The following is an 18,139-nucleotide window of genomic DNA, read 5'->3' as shown; positions in this document are numbered from 1 at the left end:
GTCTGCTATTTCATTTAAGTGAAATATGAGAGCGCTGAAGTGACTTAAATTTCAAATTCATACTGTATCTGTAGCCTTCTGAATTTCTACTATAAGTTGGAACAATCCTAACCATAACAGATCAGCCCTAGAACTGGCTTATTTATGTCAGTTTAATTAGCTGTTCAAATTGAACGTTGAGATTAGAAGCCCATAATCATTGGCCTATAACTCAAATAGCCGAAGGTGTTTGCAGGTCTTGTGTTCTCCTAGGGAGTATTAGCTGTTTCAAGTGAGATTGAAAAATAGGTTTGTGGCATTGACAGAGAGGTATCTGGGAGCTCTTCAAGGAGGGTTCTTGTTCCTTGTTTGTGAGATGTATTGGCAAGTAGCTTCGGAAATCAGCTTGCTCCTCTGGCTGCATGGGTATGGAGAAATTGATATGCTGAGGTACATATGTGCCACTTATCAGAGGGCAGTGTCACACTTCAGATGTGTTGACAGCTACAGCTGCCTAAGAATTTTCTCAGAAAATACAAAGTTTCATTGGAAAATATCAGTTGATCAAAAGCTGGACTTTGAACCAGTACTTCAAGGGAAACATAATATTTTGTGTAGTGTTTTCAGTTTGAAGTAAATTTTCCAACAACATACAGAAACTTCAGGTTAGCCTGTCTTTTTCTATGGCCAGGGCGCTCCTGTTGTGATCAAAGCAGCTGACATCTGGATGCCCCAATGCTCAGATGAGTGTCAGCCTATTGAACTGCGGAGTCAGTATTTTGCTCTCCCTTGCCCGCTAATTATGTCTTTAATACAGGCTAATTATGTCTGTAATACATGAAAAACTGGGGGAGAGCTTCAAATATTCTGACAACTAGAGCATCACTGGAGCCAGAGACCAGCTTTGATTATGTAGTCCCCATCAGGGTGAAGGGATTGTTCTCTCGCTTCCTTTGTTAGTACCTTAAGTACTACTTATTATGCCGACTAAGTGTCTCTCTCTTTCTCAAATGAATATAATGAGAAATCCTATCCCACTGTGGAATGGAAAATAGCTAAAAAATCAACTGCTTTGTGAGGCAGGGAAATTTTGTGGCTGTACTTTGCACAGCTCCCAGCTTATGTCAGTGCTATGATCTTCAGCCTGACTGGCAAATTCTTTTTCCGGGACCTGATTCATCTAGAGATTTAAAGAACATAATTGAATTTCAGTGTGAAGAGACATTGAAACATCAAGCATCATTGCTATGGGGAGACGGAGGCATTGAAACATCAAGCATCATTGCTATGGGGAAACGGAGGCATTGAAATGTCAAGCATCATTGCTATGGGGAGACAAGGCTTCACTGCAACACTTTTCAAACACACATCAGGCTTTATGTATTAGGTGTCTGTTCCACTAATCTGACAGTGGAGTAACTTTGCCCATGGGGACAGAAGAGAAATCTCCTGCCCAAGTGTACAGTGTAGGCTGCTTTCCCTACCAGTAATGATTCTGGAGTTCCTTTCTTCCTCTTCATCTAAGCAGTTCCTCAGCTCTCTGTTTCACTCTTTCTAATGGCTCCATTGTCTTTGACCTTTCCCTCCAAAACCCCCCAAATCCGAGTGTTTCCATACTAGCACTCCACACATCCAACCTCCATTTGACCCATCTTCTAAGATTACCAAGACGCTACACTTCCAAAATCTTCCTCTGCACCTCAGCTGATCTCTGCATTTCTCTTCTCTGAGTTTTCCTAGTTTAAATCCCCCTGCGACACACATGCACCCACTTTTATGCACATGCTTTCCTCCCAGAGCAGCCCCTCCTGCCTTAGCTCTTGCTGCCTCCTACTCTTGCTGATTTTTACAGAAGTCCCCTATGTATGTCCTGCAAATTGCACTTAGCATACTTCCTTTATACTGTTCTGCTAACTCTGCTTTCCACCACACCTGTGCTTTAAAAGCTTCGTTTTCCCTCCAGAAGATAATTTATTTGTTCCTTCATTGCCACCATTGCTGGGGTGTCTTTTCCATTGATCAAAATGTTCTTTCCCTTTTCAAGAGTGCTTCCCTTTCTGCCAGGCTACAAAAAGGAGGAAAGAGCCTGTCTTGCATCCTAATAAATGGAATATCAGCTCAGTTCACACACAGTGAATAGCATGATCTTGGCTGGGTTTACACTAAATGGTCCAAGACAAGGAAGGAAGAGCTCTGGTCTGGAGATGAGTAGTAGAAAGCAAAGTCTTGTTTGCAATGCATTGCCAGCCAGGCTGATTGGAAATCTTGCTGGACTCATTGCCTGTCCATGGCAACCAGAACAGGAGGTGATAAGAGCAGTCTTGGTTACTTATGAATCACAGAATCACCTTGTTCTTCTGTCTCTGTTTGTTCCTGTTTTGGTCCAGCTGACATCTGGAGATAACAAAAGAAAGCCACTGCCTCTTAGATGAAAAATCCTGTGACACGTGGTTCTATCTGCTGCTGGAATTGCACCTCCTTTTGTATGCCTCTATGCCATGGCTCGAGCCATGGCACAAGGTGTGCTGCCTGCTTGTGCACAGTGTTACCCCGCTTGTCAAGCCAGTTGTGGCTTTTTTGATTAATTGCCTTTGAGAACTTTTTACATAGTTTCTGGGGGCTGATCCTTATAAATCAGCAAGATACGTTAGTGGGTAAGATGGATTAGACTGTGCTTTCTGCAACAGGCAAGTGATGAGTGACTGCCAGCTGGGTACCCCACTGAAAAAGCATATGACAAACCATCCTTCCAGCCAACAACAATACAGAGGGTTTGAAAACCACAACAAAATGGCAATAAATAGATGGGACTCCAAGCAGTCAAGGGATTCAAAATCTTGTGCCATTCTTCCTCTTAATGAATTCCTGACAAGAAAAAGGAGTCAGGGCTAAATGAAAGAACTGAAACAAGTGGGATGAGAGCTTTCTCTGTATCACTTTCCCACAAATGGAAGTGTCTCAATGGGAGAAGTGGGTACAAGGATGCTAAGAGAAGATAAAAGGGCTTGCACAAAAGGTATAAATGCATTGCTGACTTCATTTCTACTAGTCTCCTCCATTACAGTTGTACAGCTGAAATAATGCCTCTTCTCTGTAGTGCACAAGATATTTGAATCATGTGAAAAAAACAATTCTAAAACGTTGCAGATGACTTCCTGATGTTTTTAAAAATGGAACTTAGTAAATTCCTATCAGCAAAACCCTGTTTCTTTCTGTTTTGACAAACTTACACTTGACATTGTGGCTGAAAGATAACGAGTCTAATGACAAACATTTTAAAATGGTGTCCTTAACCTCTATGTTTTCCATAGTAAGAGATTATGCAAAACAGTGTTAGAAGCACATTGAATTCTGACATTTGAAATAATTACCTATGGTCTACTATGTTTTAATCTAGCAGTGAATAAAAGTCATAAAGCAGAATTGAATAAATCAGGAAATATGTTTCTGATTCAGCAAAACATGTCTTCCCTTGGTTGTGCAGTACTTGGTTGTGCACCACTTGGTTGTGCACCACTACTGTGGTGCAAATGGATGGAGTATTAAAAAGAAGAGATCTTCAGCAATTATTCAGGATATTTTTCCATTCCACTATTATTATTTATAACCTTGTAGCTGCATTAGCACACTGATGCTGATTCTGCTGAGATATAAATACATCTTCCTTTTGTGGGGCATGCCATCTGGAATCAGAATTCTTTAAAAGAAATGTAAATCACTAGCTTTATTCCCCACGTTATATCTTTAACATTTTACTTTTCCTTTTGGATTTGCAGGTGGCAAAGGAGGGAAAAAGAAGAAAAACAAAAATACTGCCAAGCCCCAGAAAAATAATGGTTCAAACTGGGCCAGTGTTCCCCTCCCACCCCCTCCCGTGCAGCCACTTCCAGGCACAGAACTGGAACACTATGGGGTGGATCAGCAAGAAGCAGGGTAAATTTTTTTTCTCTTTCTTTTGAAGAAAAATCTGTGGTTTGCAGAAATGAGGCTTCTTCTTCAAATTTTCCTAAGTGACAATAGTGACAATATTATACTGTTTTGTTTAACAAAAGAGAAAGAGCGCCTTATCCTATAATCCTATAGACTTATTCAAGGCTACGGAGGAGGAATGTTTGAATAACTCCTCTTGAAGATGGAAATAGAAGTGACCTTGCTTCATCATCATGTAGGGCTTCTCTGCTTACTCATGCTGAGAAGTATCTCGCCTCACATGTAGCTTAATTGCATTCTGTTGGGACTGCTTGTACATGATGGGACTTGGCGCGGGTAAAGATGATATAATCTCGTTCCATGTATTTTTTGTCTACTTTGATGTCTAAAAATATTAGAAGTAATAGAACAACACACACACACATACACACACAAAATTGGACTAATTTTAAAGATCAATCAGAGGATAATAGCCTTCTCATTGGCCTTTAGAATGAATTTCACAGTTGAGGAAGGCACCCTATGTATAAGCCTTTAAGCAACTGGAACCTTACACTTCTTGAGCAAGCTTAAACTTGTTCTCAAGGACACAAAACCACGCAAAAAAACATGAAATGAGAGGAAAGAGACATTTCCTGCACAGAGAACAATTATGGAATGCTTTTTATAAAGTGAAATTATGACATACCAGATTATCTGGAGTAAAATCAGAGTATGTAGAAGAACAGTTTGCTGTCGTCATCTCTGTTGGAACCTTGTTCTGTTCATTGTTCTGTCAGGGACAAATTTCTGCCTGTTCAAATACATGGATTAATCAATATTTCCTAAGGATAAAACACATGTTTTAAAAATCATTGTAATAGCTTTACCAAGTAAAAGTATTTCAAGTGTTATCTCTTCTGGAAGCATGAATTGATCATCACTATTTTTATAATGAAATTTAGAAGAATTAAATATTAATATCTGAGTTTGTACCAAGTCCATCAGCTCTCAATATGAATAATAACTACCTGTGTAAGTCAGTGTAATTCCTTTTAAAATGAAGCTCCGTTCAGGCTGTATTAGAGTTAGAATTTAAAACAAATATAAGGGAAAATGAAAAACCTTACTGTTTGTAAGTGTTGTTTAAATCTCAAGGCAAAAAGTGCATGTAATCATCGTGTTCTGTATTCTGTTGAAAAAAAAAAAAACAAAATAAATTTAAGATTATTTCGCCTTATAATATTTGTCCTTATCACTTAAAACACATGTGCAGCCTTTTCACTGAAACAATTATGCTATAGAAGGCAAACAACTTGGGTTTTCTTTCAGGATAATGAAATAGCATAAAAGGCAAAAAGAAATACCTTCTGGAGAAATGACCTGTGACTTAGGGCTTGACTCCTCTGTTGAATAAAGTATCTGTTATTTAGCTGGGAGCATTGATGTTGGTCACCAAGATAACACTGTTATTTAAGGATAAGGTAATCACCAGTCTTACAGGTTCCCAACAATTCAGACTTAGTTTTTCCTATGATTATCTTTTGGATTACTCTTCTTAGGGTTTTTTTCCTCATAATATCTCATTAATAGTGGCTGTAACAGGGCCTTCTAATGTGCATTCTACCAAACATAAAAAAGAACCATTGAAGATTAGACAGTATCAGTCTTAAGCTACAGTAATTTCCAACCACCTTTGCTGAACCCAGTGAGTCTGTCATGCCCATACTTCCTGAGGATGTGTCCGACAGTAGTGGTCATTTGATATTCAGGGGTTGATCTTGTTTCTGTGTTTTTCAACATGCTAAAATCAACTGAAACATAGACTGCATTCATTAAGTTGTCTTTTTGACATATTGGGTAAAAAAAAGAAGCTAGTAAATTTTGTAAACTGTTTTGGTTTTCTTGATTTGCTTTGATGTGTACAATGTATGACAAGTTCAATGTGTTTTAATTTAAGAATTAATCGCATGCAGATGTAATTATATTGAGGATTACAATTGAAAAATGAACTTCCAGTCAGAAGAACTGAAGGCCTTAATAAAGTTCTCACAATATGATATAAAAGGTGAACTTTTAGAACAATAAAACAAGGAAGCTGGCATCTAAACAGAACTTATTTTTCTGTGTTCTTGAATTCAAGTGTGAGTTTCATTAGCATGAGTATCCCAAATAAACTAAACAATTTTGACACCTTATTTTGCTTACTAGAAATTAACAGTAGTGCCCTATTGACTTATAAACTGTAAAGAAAATCCCCAACAGCAGCAAGTTGAAAAAAGGTCCCCTAACTTAAGCATAGGCAGGGAAGAAAAATACGCTCTTAGTTCTCTCTACTTTCTTCTCCACAGAACTGATGCTTGCATTCGCTTCCATTTTAACATGAGCTGCAACACACATAAGGAAAAGTGAACATGTTAGTCTAAACAGCCATTTTATTTAATATGGTAGCTTTTAGGATGTCTTTAATTCCTAGTTTAAAAATTGTGGTTTTCTGTAGAAAGTCTGTTTATTCTGTTGTTATCCTGGCAAGCTCTTTCCTGTGAAACGTTCCCCTTTTTTCTGGTCTTCTAGAAACTCTGTGCTTGTTCCTTGTTATTTTCCTTAATTTTCTTCTTTATATACAGAAGCTTCTCTTTTCTTCTAGTAGCTCCCAAGGAAGCATGTTCCCTTTCTTGCCCTTTTCAGAAAAGATGCTTTTGTTTGGTTGTATCTATAAAGTTGACAATAAGGAAATGCTTATTACTTATTCATTATCACCTATTTATATTTTTTTCACTGATAATACGTATGAGTTTGAGCCAACTCCAGTAAAGGCGGTCTCCATACTGTTATCATTGATTATTTTTGTTTCTTGCTATTGATTACACCTTAAAAGGGAATGTTAGCTGCTGGATGTCCAGAAAAAGTAAAGAAGATAATACCTTTTGCATTAAAAAGTCCTTTCTGGCAAGGCCTAGAAAGGGAAGCTTTCTTTGTGTAATGAAACACAATTGTTTCAGAATGTGCCCCTTATCTATCACCTCTGTTTTCTATTTTGAAGAAAAAAAAGTCAGTGTAATGAACCAAGCTTTTTAATAGCAAAATATTGCTACAGAATAAAAGTGCTGAGAATAGAACAAAAAACTGTTAGAAACATAGTCATATTTGTTAATCAGAACTTTTTAGGAACTTAGTTATAATGAAATCACAATCAGAGGTCCCTAGTGAAGTTAAGGTGCTTTGATTTTAATGAGTACTTGAAAAAGGTTATATTTTTACCAAGTTTATATATTCAGAAAACCAAAAAGAGCATGGATATGACCAATATTCACTATGCTGGTTCCAGAAGTTTCAATAACTGTATCATTTATATGAGGTGTAGTTACTGCTAGCTTTTTCTTGAAGGTATCTTTTTTTAGTTTGAAAAATGTAGGTTAGAATTGGTGGCTTTTCAGACATCTTACATTATGAAGACAAAGGTTCTTGGACCTGAAATCTTGTCTCTCAATGTCCTGAATTTCAGGCTTAGGCTCTTTAACATTTCAAACAAAATCTAGGTAAAGGTACGGTGCAGAATCTTTTTACTGAGAGATCGTTTTACTAAGAAATCTTTTTACTAAGAAATCTTTTTACTATCAAGCTGAACATTTGGGGATTTGAAGCAAGCAGGGTCAAAAGGCGAGCACATCCAAAGTTCTTTTATGCATTACTGAAAAGTCACTGGGGAGTATCTTTCTGCCCTGCCCCTTTTCAAGAAGAAACCATTATACCAAAGCATGAGGTTGAGAGAGTAAAAGTAAGTGACAGAACTGTTGCACTGTACATTTTTAGCAGCATGAGTTAGGATGGTCCCTTCAACCTTGTCTGGCAATGTCATGAGTTAATATTGCAAGGAAAGACAAATTAAGAGTTATTCATAGATTAATTGTCTCATAAGGAATTGGATATATAACATAGAATGTTTTCTTAAATCTCTGTGTCATGAAAGTGGTAATGATCAATCACTCAAAAGCTCCTAAATGCCAAGTGTTAAGATGCAATATTTATTTGTACCTCTGTACATGTACATATGTTTGTGTATCTATATATGGTTATATCTAGATATAAAGTGATATGAGCCATAATTACAAGACATGTCTTCTACAGGCTTTTGGATGATTAAGTCAGGTTGTTTTGGCTATTCTGAATCTGTACTTTTAAATACAGACCACAGACTTTTGAATAAGGAAAAAGTAGTTAATTCTAGAAATATTTGGGTTTTGCTAAAAGTAAATGTTCTGTTCATAATATAGGTTTTAAAACTTCTCTGCCTCAGTGTCCCCAGCCTTTTGTAACCCAGCTTCACACCTAAGAAAATTGGCAGTTATTCATTTTACTCTGGGAAACTAGTAATTCTGTCCTTTCAAATTAGAAGCCTTAAAGGAGTATTTCTGAACTGGTTTGGGAAATTGCCTGTATAATGCAATGCACTGCAGAAAAAAAGAGTGTACCTTGTCAGCAGTCCTTGAAGATGGAAAGAAGATAAAGTGACTTAGATGATGCTTGGGGAATGGCTTTGGAGGGCAAGATGCTTTGACAGTGAAAGAACTGTGAGAGCTTTTGTTTGTCTCTTTACTTTTTGAAAAGAGCTGTGTATCTTGAGGTATTTTTCAGTACACTGGGAGTTAAGAAATGTATGCAGATGCTCAAGGGACTGCAGACTGGATGTTTTGAAGACGGGAAGAATAGTGTTGAAATCTTGGTGGTGTGATCGTCAGCAGAGCTGTGTACAACTGAAGCTGTGTTCAGATTAGAGAATTACTCTGGGGAGATAATGCACAGGGAACAACCACAGTCATAGGGCCTAGACATCTCGAGTGATGCTGGTGTCTCTAAGGGACAGGGTCCTGGAATGATGCTGTAATACAGCACTGACTTGAAAGGTCCTGTGGTGAGGACAGAGACAGAAGAGGGTTGAATTGCTGGCAAATCTTGCATAAGAAGTGGTAATAGAATATAAAGCTTCTGTTTCTAGCCCTGGTCAGATGTAGCATCATCTCTTACACCTTTGGTGTTAGACTAAAACCCACAAAAGCATACCAGAACATCTCTTGTATGCGAACAGAGACTTTGGTATTAAAGGATATTGGTACTTGTTATTTTTTTTTTTTTTACTTTGGGCAGGTGTTTTGAAAGTGCTCAGAAATTTAGCACTACCTAGGTAAGTCCCTGTAAAGATTGGTTAGCAGGTGGGGTGCTGGCAGAGCTGTCAACATGTGTGCTAATGTGTCTTATCAGCTGGTGCTGTGACATAGCATATGCTTGGGGTCAGTGCTGCTGCAACATAAATATATTACACATCATAGTAGGTATCTATATGCAGTGTGGAAAGACTGGAATTTATATGGAAAGTGCAGCTTTTTCTTTAAGATACAAAATAAAAACAAATAGTAAATTTATAGACTAATAAAGGGGAGGATGGGAGTAAGGATGTTCATAGGCGCACCTACATAAAGCTCACTCTGCCTTTTAAGAATGCTGCTATTTTCATGTCTAGGTCAATCTTCATGTGTTCTCATAGGTTAATGATCCAGGAAGTGAGTTAGCTCATTTTTGTTGTTGATTGTGGTGTAGCATTGTCTAATCACCATTAGCAAATGTTATAATGGATCAGTAATTTTTTTGTTGCACATCTTGTTCAAGTTGCGTAGCTGTTGTGGGAAAAATTAAACAGACTCAGTAAGGAGAATTTAAACAATTATGACCCTATTTTGAATAAATGTTAAAGCTCACACTGCATGCGAGGGTTCAAACTGTAGCAGAAATCCTGTATGCCCTCTACTGCATGGCAGAGATGGGGTTTGATATATACTGTGCTTACTTGTTTTTTCATTTTAGATATGACAGTGATGGTTGGTGTCCACCTTTGCCAGTTCAGACCTACCTACATCAGGGCATGGAGGATGAGCTTGAAGAAGATGATGATCGTGTCCCCACACCTCCTGTGCGAGGGGTAGCTTCGTCACCTGCCATCTCCTTTGGGCAACAGTCAACTGCAACCCTCACCCCTTCTCCACGAGAGGAGATGCAGCCAATGCTTCAAGCCCACCTTGATGAATTAACTAGGGCTTACCAGTTTGATATAGCAAAGCAGACATGGTAAATGTTTGAAGGGGTAACATTGGGAAATGAATAAGCATAATAATAATTTATTCCTTGATGGTGTAAATGTCGACTGTGTTCAACAACATTTCAGTAATGTCTCCAAAGCAGTAGAATGGAAGAAGAAATAGCAAAACTATCTACAGTGTGAAGGCCTTAAACATTAGGTGGTGCTTTTTAAACGATAATGCTTGGTAATATGTTGAATCTTGGCTAAAAGCTCATAAAAATAATACTCCTCTGCTTTTAACATATATTCAACTACCTAGTTAACATCAACCTACTGAAAACCTTTATGCAGTTGAGAGTAGTCTCTTTTCAGGCTAGCAAAATGTACAAATTTCTTAGGATTTTCAAAAAACATTGAGGTTCTAAATTCCTGATTAAAAATAATGCTAGTCACTGGAAATAGCAGTGTAGCAGCTTTTCACCCTATGTCACATGGGGATAAGCATTTTGCATCTCTGACTGTAGTTTGAAATACTCTGAATATTTCTGATTCATAGGGAAAAACCCAGAAACAGCAGGAAGGAAGTTGTTAGTATTTACAAAATGAATTTGGCAGTTCTGAGTGCTTTATGCCTGTTTAAGGGAAGAGCAAGCAAATACCACACTAACATTTCCACTGCAAAACAAACAGAAGCAATCTCTTCAGGGACTGAAAAAGAACTTGTCATCTGCACCAGGCTGGGGATACGGTGAAGGTCAGTTGCTTTCTGGATGTTCCCTAAGCAGCAGTTGTCCTTTTACAACTTTTCTACCCAGACAAAGCCTGCAAGTCTCAGAGGAGAGGAGCAGAGCTGGTTACCGAATGGCACGCTGCCAGCAGAGGAGCAGCCTTTCTTTGCTGGTAAATAAAGCCACAGAGTTATTCAGCTTGAGCTACCATAAATAGATCAGGCAGGTAAGCAGGCAGTGCCAAATCAAAGCCAGCTGTTTTCCCTGGACACTGTCGAAGCCTCAAGGCTTGTCTGCAATCTGCACTTAATCAACAGGGTACTTTGGTCCTGCTGCAGTGCCGTGCTGCCAAGCACGGACCCTGGCCTGCCTGTGGGACAGACCCAAATCCCAGGCAGCAGCCAGACCTGCCTATTGAAGGTAGCTGACTTCTGAGCCAGCACACAGATGCATACCCTATCTACACAGTCATTGCCGCTTCATTTTGCATCTGTTACCCTTTCTATGCCCTACAAACTGTGGATGCCAGTCTGGGAGCGAATAACAGTAGGACTCTGAAACAAAGCCTCTTACAGCTGACAGGAAAGGTCCTACTCCCTTTTTGGAGAAACAGAAGTTGTTTGGGAACTTTCACAATGTGCTGAAGAATATACAGATTTTAACATTGCTTTTGTTAAGGTCACAGTAACTGAGCCTGAAATGCTGGAAAAAAATATCCAAGAGACAACCTTTTCTTCATACGAGGACTTTTCTAGCAGATATTGGGATGAATATTGAGGGTTGCAGATACAAGTGATTTTTGTAGTAGTTATGATGTGGAACTGTTTAACGCTTGGATATTTTTGGCTGGACACGTATCAGGCTATTCAGCAAATACTGTTCAGGTTCAGTGAAAAGTCCTCCATTGGCTTAAGTGGGAAGGAAGAGTTCTCTTCACAGTCAACCTGTCCACTGTAGTGGGAGGGAAACAGAACAAGATGGGACCTGTCAGATAGCTTACTGCAGGAGTAACAGAAGAGAAATACAGAGACCAGCCAACTAGGAATTTAAGAAAGAGCACATTAGAGATTACTGGAAAAGTACATAATCATTATGGCCTTGATCCAGCAAATCACTTAAGTAAACGCTTAACTACAAGTACATGAGAAATTGACTTCAATTGTTCTATCACATGCTTAACACTAAGCATATACTTAAGTATTTTGCTTGACTGGGGGCTAATCACACTGTTTATTGCGCGTTAGTTAGATGGTAGTGCCCTTTAGCTTAGTGTTTTGAACACTGCAGAGCTAAGAAACTGGTGTCCAGGCAGAAAAGTATTCAAGAACTGCTAATGAGGGTTGTATATCAGAAGGGAAGCATTTGCTCTGCAAGTAAGCTTCAGAGTGAGCAATAAGCTAAAATCTACACCAAGGTGGAGAGAGATTCCAGCGGTACGTAACATTCCTGTGGCATTCTTGGATCCGATAGATTTGCGTTATGGAAAAAAAAAAACTCATCAAGTGCAGGCAATAATACTGCACAGTTTTCATCAAAAACATGTTAAGGCTAGGAATATAAACAGGTGACAGTTGTATTTTTTTCTGTTATGCTGATAGCAAGAGACAGCAGAATCCTGGATCCCATCCAGAGCGCTGCTGATCCAAGTCAGGTCACGCCATCTCATGACAGCCACCCAAGGATTCCCAAATGCCTAAGTGAGCAATTTCAAGCATGGTACATGCTCTTTCGCCAAGGCCAGTCATGCCTGGGTCCCCTGGCACAGCTTGCTCTGTACCTGTAGTGCTGTGAAAAATGCTGCATTGAAAACTGGTAGTTGTTTTCCTTTGTAGCTTCTCAGACACCACGCAAATGAAGCTCCAAGTCCCATCCCATGCTTGCCTTTGGCCATTTAGCTATCCTGTGGTTGTTTTTTATCTTTGTTTTATTTTTTTAATTGTGATTGCTGCATGCAGTAATTTCACACATGCATGCCCTAATACTGCTGCAATTAAATCAAGTAAATTAGTTGGAATAAAACAAAACCAAAAAAGGCCTCACTGATAATGGGTTCACTGGACTTGACATTTTTCCTTTCCTATTGGTCATTTCCTCCTCTTTAGAGTGACTTCTGCTTAAGGGAACTGAGTCTGTTTAATCTGAAGTAGTAAAATTTAATTTTGGTTCAACATGTGATTTGCAAGGTGCAGTATCGGGTGAGGCACTTATATGCTAGGTTGGGATTCAGAAATGTGCTTTTCCATGGACTTCCCACCTGATTTATATAGCCTCCACGTAAGTCATTCCTCATCTGTAAAAGGGCAGTTTTAACCTTCGCTATCCTACAGGAGGACAAGTATATTTAAGACTAGAAAGCGTGCAGGTACGCTGGTATAAGAAGCTGTGGTGAATAACTGAGCTGAGTTTTCCTGAGTTTGACCTAATAAGCATGTTTTGTAAATGTACTTCACGACTTAGTGAAAGGCTAATCTTCTACTGACCATGGGGTTGAAAGTCTCTTCCATTCTGATGATGTTTTCCTGTTTGTTTGTGTAGGCACATCCAAAGCAATACACAACCTCCTCAGGCTCCAGTTCCACCCCTAGGATATGTATCTGGAAACCTTATTTCAGATTTGGAAACAGATGTTCCGGATGATGATGATGAGGAGGATGATATTGAAGAAGAAACTGTAGAAATCAGTAGGCCGCTAAGAGGTCTAGAGCATACTCCAGGCTCCAGTATGGACAATCTAGACAGCTCTGTGACAGGTAACCAAACACAGTTAACAGTGACACCAACTTGTTCCTAACAGTAAAATCATCCGTCAAACACTTTCTAAGTGAAAATTTATTCCACTCTATTTCTGTAACATTTGAAATGTGTTAGTATTAAACACTAAAGAAGGATTTGAAAATGCTTTGCTGCAAAATGATAAGAAAATTCATGAATTTTAAAAAGCTTTAAAAACTTGAAAGAAAACTCAATTATATCCTAGCTTTCATGAAAAGTTCACTCTACTGGAGAAGCAAGCCAGCTACATAAAAAGGAGGGGGAAGACCTCAGCTTAGGAATGTATATTTCATAGATCAGGAGCAGCATAAAAATGTTATCATAAAACATTTCTAGATATTTTGCTGGGTAAATGCTTTCACAGATGAAGTTAAAAGACATGAGAATAAGTGTATTTAGATCAGCACAACATTTATTTGTAGAGTAAATACAACATTTATGCAGGAAAATGTATATTTTGAGCCTACTTTGTATTGCTGAATTTACTAGTTGTTCCCTGTCAGTGAATATATTTAATTACCCTGACAATCCTTCCTTCACTTCTTCTCACCCTTTGCATCCCTTGGAAAGTTACAACAGCGATAATCAAAGGGGACCTAGAAAGGCATGCAAAACTAATGCACAGAATCTGAGTGAATAGAATTGCTGTTGATGAAATATAGGCAGCAACAGACATTTTTTGAAAACTACAGATTTTATATGAAAATAATGTACTTTTTCTAAGCATCAGTATATTTTTCTTTAGCTTGAACTTGAGCATCTATATAATATATCATGTTCATGATATAGTTCAGCTGTAGTGGAGACCCAAATGTACGTAGTGTTCGTAGCCCATAAAAGCTAGTGGGTGCTTATTCAATCTTTGATCTCAGAAGAAGAGCACTTGATTGTTAGTTGTATATTAAGGGACACTTGCTCAGTACAATTTACTGGCATAGCATCACTGAATTTCATCCCTTTTTAAATGAAATTCTGGACCTTTAAAATTCCAAGAATTCTGCCCCCTTATTTAAACACTGCTATTCTGAAAACACTGCAGGAAGATTACAGTGATGGAGCATCAATACCTATAATTTTCTTCCTTTTCCCTTGTTGAATTAAACAGTGTGCAGCTTAATCCCACTTTCCAGATTTTCTTTCACCCTAGGGCCACACTGCTTGCCAGTCTAAGATTTAAGTATTGTGTCTCTGCTGCTGCAATTTGCAATCCAGATTCAATTGAAGGCTGTAGAGTTAAAGTTTAAATCCCTGAATTAAGAAGGTTAACTTACTAGTGCATGAGTATGTTAAGTCACTTCACTTGAATTTCTAGTGTAATCTCCTTCAGGCTATAATTCTGCATATTTTTGCATATCTCACTAGTGGCTCAGAAGCCTTCCCATTAGGAATGCAGTAAGAGGTTTGCACTTGTAATACAGCAATAAATAATAATAAAAAAATCAGGTTGCTATGTATTTTCCATTTGGTATGTATTAATATGCCAATGTTGATATATCTGTAAATCAGAAAATTAATGTTTTTCACGTTTTCATCTTCACCTTATATTTTGGACCACCCCAGCTAGTGCAAAGTAAGGAATGGCTGCATTTCCGCTCCAAATTGTAGACTTCTGTGTTGATTAACATTTACCCGAAGTGTTTCTCTAAATGATCTGTAAAATGGCAAACTCTGAAGAACGAAACTATTTCTGGTTTCCTCTATTTCTATGTGCATAAACCCTCAATTTTCTAAGGGCTTTTTTTTGGGATTGTTTGTTGGGGTTTTTTTTCTAAGGGTAGATTATACTTGGGTGAATTATTCCAAAAGAGAATTTTAATGTCTGTGTTTCTGTTTCTGTTGACTCTTCCAGGCTGCATTTGCTGATGTTAAGGAGGGTATCTAACAAATTGCATTCATTGTTTCTAAGCTGCTTCTCATTCTTTAATTTGATTGCTTTTAGAATATTGTAGAACAACTAACTTTTTTTTTTCTTGCACTGAGAATATATAAGTTATTTCTTTTCACAGAGCTTTTGGTGACTTACAGAGCATTTTCCTGAGAATTTATATGCAATATTTTCACTACCTTAAACATTATATTAAATAATGAAGGCAAATGGCAATAGCTCACGCAGATGAAATGATATTAATGTTCATTTTCAAGCACACTTTGTGAGATCCATATTTGTGAGAACTCTAAATTGTCCAGACTTCCTCCATATAGAGATGCTGTACTGTCAACAGGGTGAGCTTCCTCATCCTGTACTGTTAGCATGCTTCAGCAATGACTTGAAGATACCCACTCTTGGAGTGAAATGGTACTTTGTTCTCTATGGCTGAACTGAGACTGAGGTTTTCATCCAGTGCCAAATGTGGGATTCTCTGAGGGGAAGCACTGATGCTGGGTGAGCCAAGCTCAAACTGTTAAATTCCTCTGAAACCACAGTGTTGCTAATTTAAACTGTTTGAAAGTCAGATTGTCTTCCAGGCCCTTGAGTTTTAGTTACAGCTAAGCAAAAATTCAAGCAAACATTTAATCTGTGCTATTAAGCTTTTCTCTTTGCAGGTGGCAAAGACATAATGTTGACATGTATAATAAAGTGAAAAGAAAGGAGGAGTGCACAGTAACTATATCTTAACGTTTTCCAGATATTGCAAAGGAAATTCAAGGAGGGAGGCTTAGAACTGAATGTTTGTGGGATAGAACATGAAATTGAAGCCAAAGTTTTGCTTCATTCCCAGCATAGTTTGTTAAGATACTGAGTTACTGATTCTGATTTTAAAAAAAAAACAAACTGAAAAGCAGCTGTAAAGTGTCTGCTCACTTGACCACTTGACTTTCAATTCACAATTATTTAGCATTATTTTTGGTTTGGAGACACACTGAAATTTTTTTTTTTCTTTTGCTTATGTTTAATGTTTGCCTTTATAATGAATTGCAGTGCAGAGTTACGGTGTGAATGGTCAAAAAGATTCTGTTACATTTAATAGACTTAATTAATTGCATATGATGACTGTATAAGAAATCGGTTTGTTTCTCACTGAAATCACTTTGAAAAACACTAGGTTTTGTCAGATCACAGTATTACGGTTTGGGGGTTTTCTTTGCCCTCTCATCTTCTCTTCCCCCAGCACCATCAGTGAAGATGGTAGGGAGAGCCGCTCTTTCTTCAGTCCATCCTTTTGACTGAGGGGAGAGAGTCACCCATTAGCTAGCATGGAAACTAGAACAAGCCATTTTCTACCTAACTGATACAAGCTGATACAAGCAGAGAGATATTCTTGTAAACAGTACCACTGTAAATGGATAACAATTTTTTTTTTATTGATCCATAGAATTATATAGATCTGAAATTATAAAGACCTCCATAGGCTGTGTAACTCAGAAAGGAGCAAAATCCCTTATTGGCTTGGTTTGGTCTTGATTAAAAGAATCTCCGATCAGTGTCTGTAGGGTAAAAGTTGTTCATTGTGTCTGAGTACAAATGGAATAATTCTTGAAAATTATACAAAACCATTTTCATGAGTCATATTTTACCATGGAAGAGTTCAATATTTATATTGATTTGCTTAGGGATACCTATTGCAAAAGGTTCTGTTTTATAAGCGGTTAGACAGATTGCATTTAATAGGAAGAATGTGTTTCACGGATTAAATATGTGCTCAGAAAATAGGAAACTGCTACTTTTTGTATCTCATAAAAATGGTAATGCAACAATTAGCAGGGTCATATTATAAAGCACAGACTTTACTCTAGCTTAATGGATCTAGGGATATGCATTCATCAGCAACGATAGATTTAGCATAAAACGACATGTAAATGAATTGATGACTGATCATAAATTAATTTTAGTGCTGAAGAAGTAATAGAGACACAGCAAGATGCCACTTTATCATAGTATTTTACTGCTCAGCAACATTTGAGCAACTACTTAATGTTCTGTGTGCATTTCTTTTCTAACAGCTTGAATAAATTTGAGAAATTTTTGTGCCTTTCAGCAATATGGAAACCAAAAAATCCAGAAAGATTGAAAATGCAAACACCAATATATTTGGCTAAGTGACATAAATTCATTTTTCATTAAATGTTTATGAAGGGCATTAATTATGGTTGGACCTGTGAAGTGCTAAATACGTATGTATGATTTTGGCCTCCCTTTGTTTAGTGTTTCCTGCCCCAAAATACAAGTTTTAAAGCAAAAGGGTTATTTCAGGTTTATACATTTAAATATTTGGGCATTTATGCTGAGTATAATGTAAAGTACAAGACCACATCTAATTTTTGAAGTGTGATACTGTTTATATTGTGCATTCAGCCCCTTCAGTTATTCTTTCATATTTTAATGGTACAATGACTTTTGCCTCTTTTAGTCACTCATTTCCACCAAAATCAGCAGACATTTTTCTTTGTAATCATGACAGTAGTTAGAGTAGAAATAGGATAATGCCTTTCTCTTGTTCAAAGGCTAAAGGAATTCTGTAAATGATTTCAGCTGAAGTCTCATCAGTCCCGATGGACTTCATCCATCCGTACTTCACAAACCTCAGCAGTCTAGCAGTTCCATCAAAAGTACCTGCAGAGGAGCAGGGGCTTTATGTTTTCATGGTCTTATGAAGAAAATCTCATAATCATACACATCCCCATCATTTGTTAACTTTAAGCATGTGCATAGAGTTTGTTACAGAGAAGTATCTATTGG

General features: G+C 37.8%; 1 protein-coding gene across 20 annotated transcripts in view; it reads left to right on the top strand.

Annotated features, from left to right (window-relative positions):
- ROBO2 (roundabout guidance receptor 2) overlaps window positions 1–18,139 on the top strand; it is a 1,073,259-nt gene that overhangs the window by 1,031,766 nt on the left and 23,354 nt on the right. For all 20 annotated transcript variants that reach the window (XM_061453979.1, XM_061453978.1, XM_061453980.1 and 17 more), the window contains 3 exons: window positions 3,756–3,912; window positions 9,748–10,008; window positions 13,225–13,439. In XM_061453979.1, the coding sequence (XP_061309963.1) occupies window positions 3,756–3,912; window positions 9,748–10,008; window positions 13,225–13,439 (633 nt within the window). The remainder of the gene's footprint in view (window positions 1–3,755; window positions 3,913–9,747; window positions 10,009–13,224; window positions 13,440–18,139) is intronic.

This window comes from Pezoporus flaviventris, unplaced genomic scaffold, assembly GCF_033815535.1.
Source record: "Pezoporus flaviventris isolate CSIRO_AGI_PZ_B2104156 unplaced genomic scaffold, CSIRO_AGI_Pfla_v1 ptg000015l, whole genome shotgun sequence".
In the NCBI taxonomy this organism is placed as follows: domain Eukaryota; kingdom Metazoa; phylum Chordata; class Aves; order Psittaciformes; family Psittacidae; genus Pezoporus; species Pezoporus flaviventris.
The sequence above is the reverse complement of the archived record's forward strand: the minus strand, read 5'-3'. Positions and strand labels throughout refer to the sequence as shown.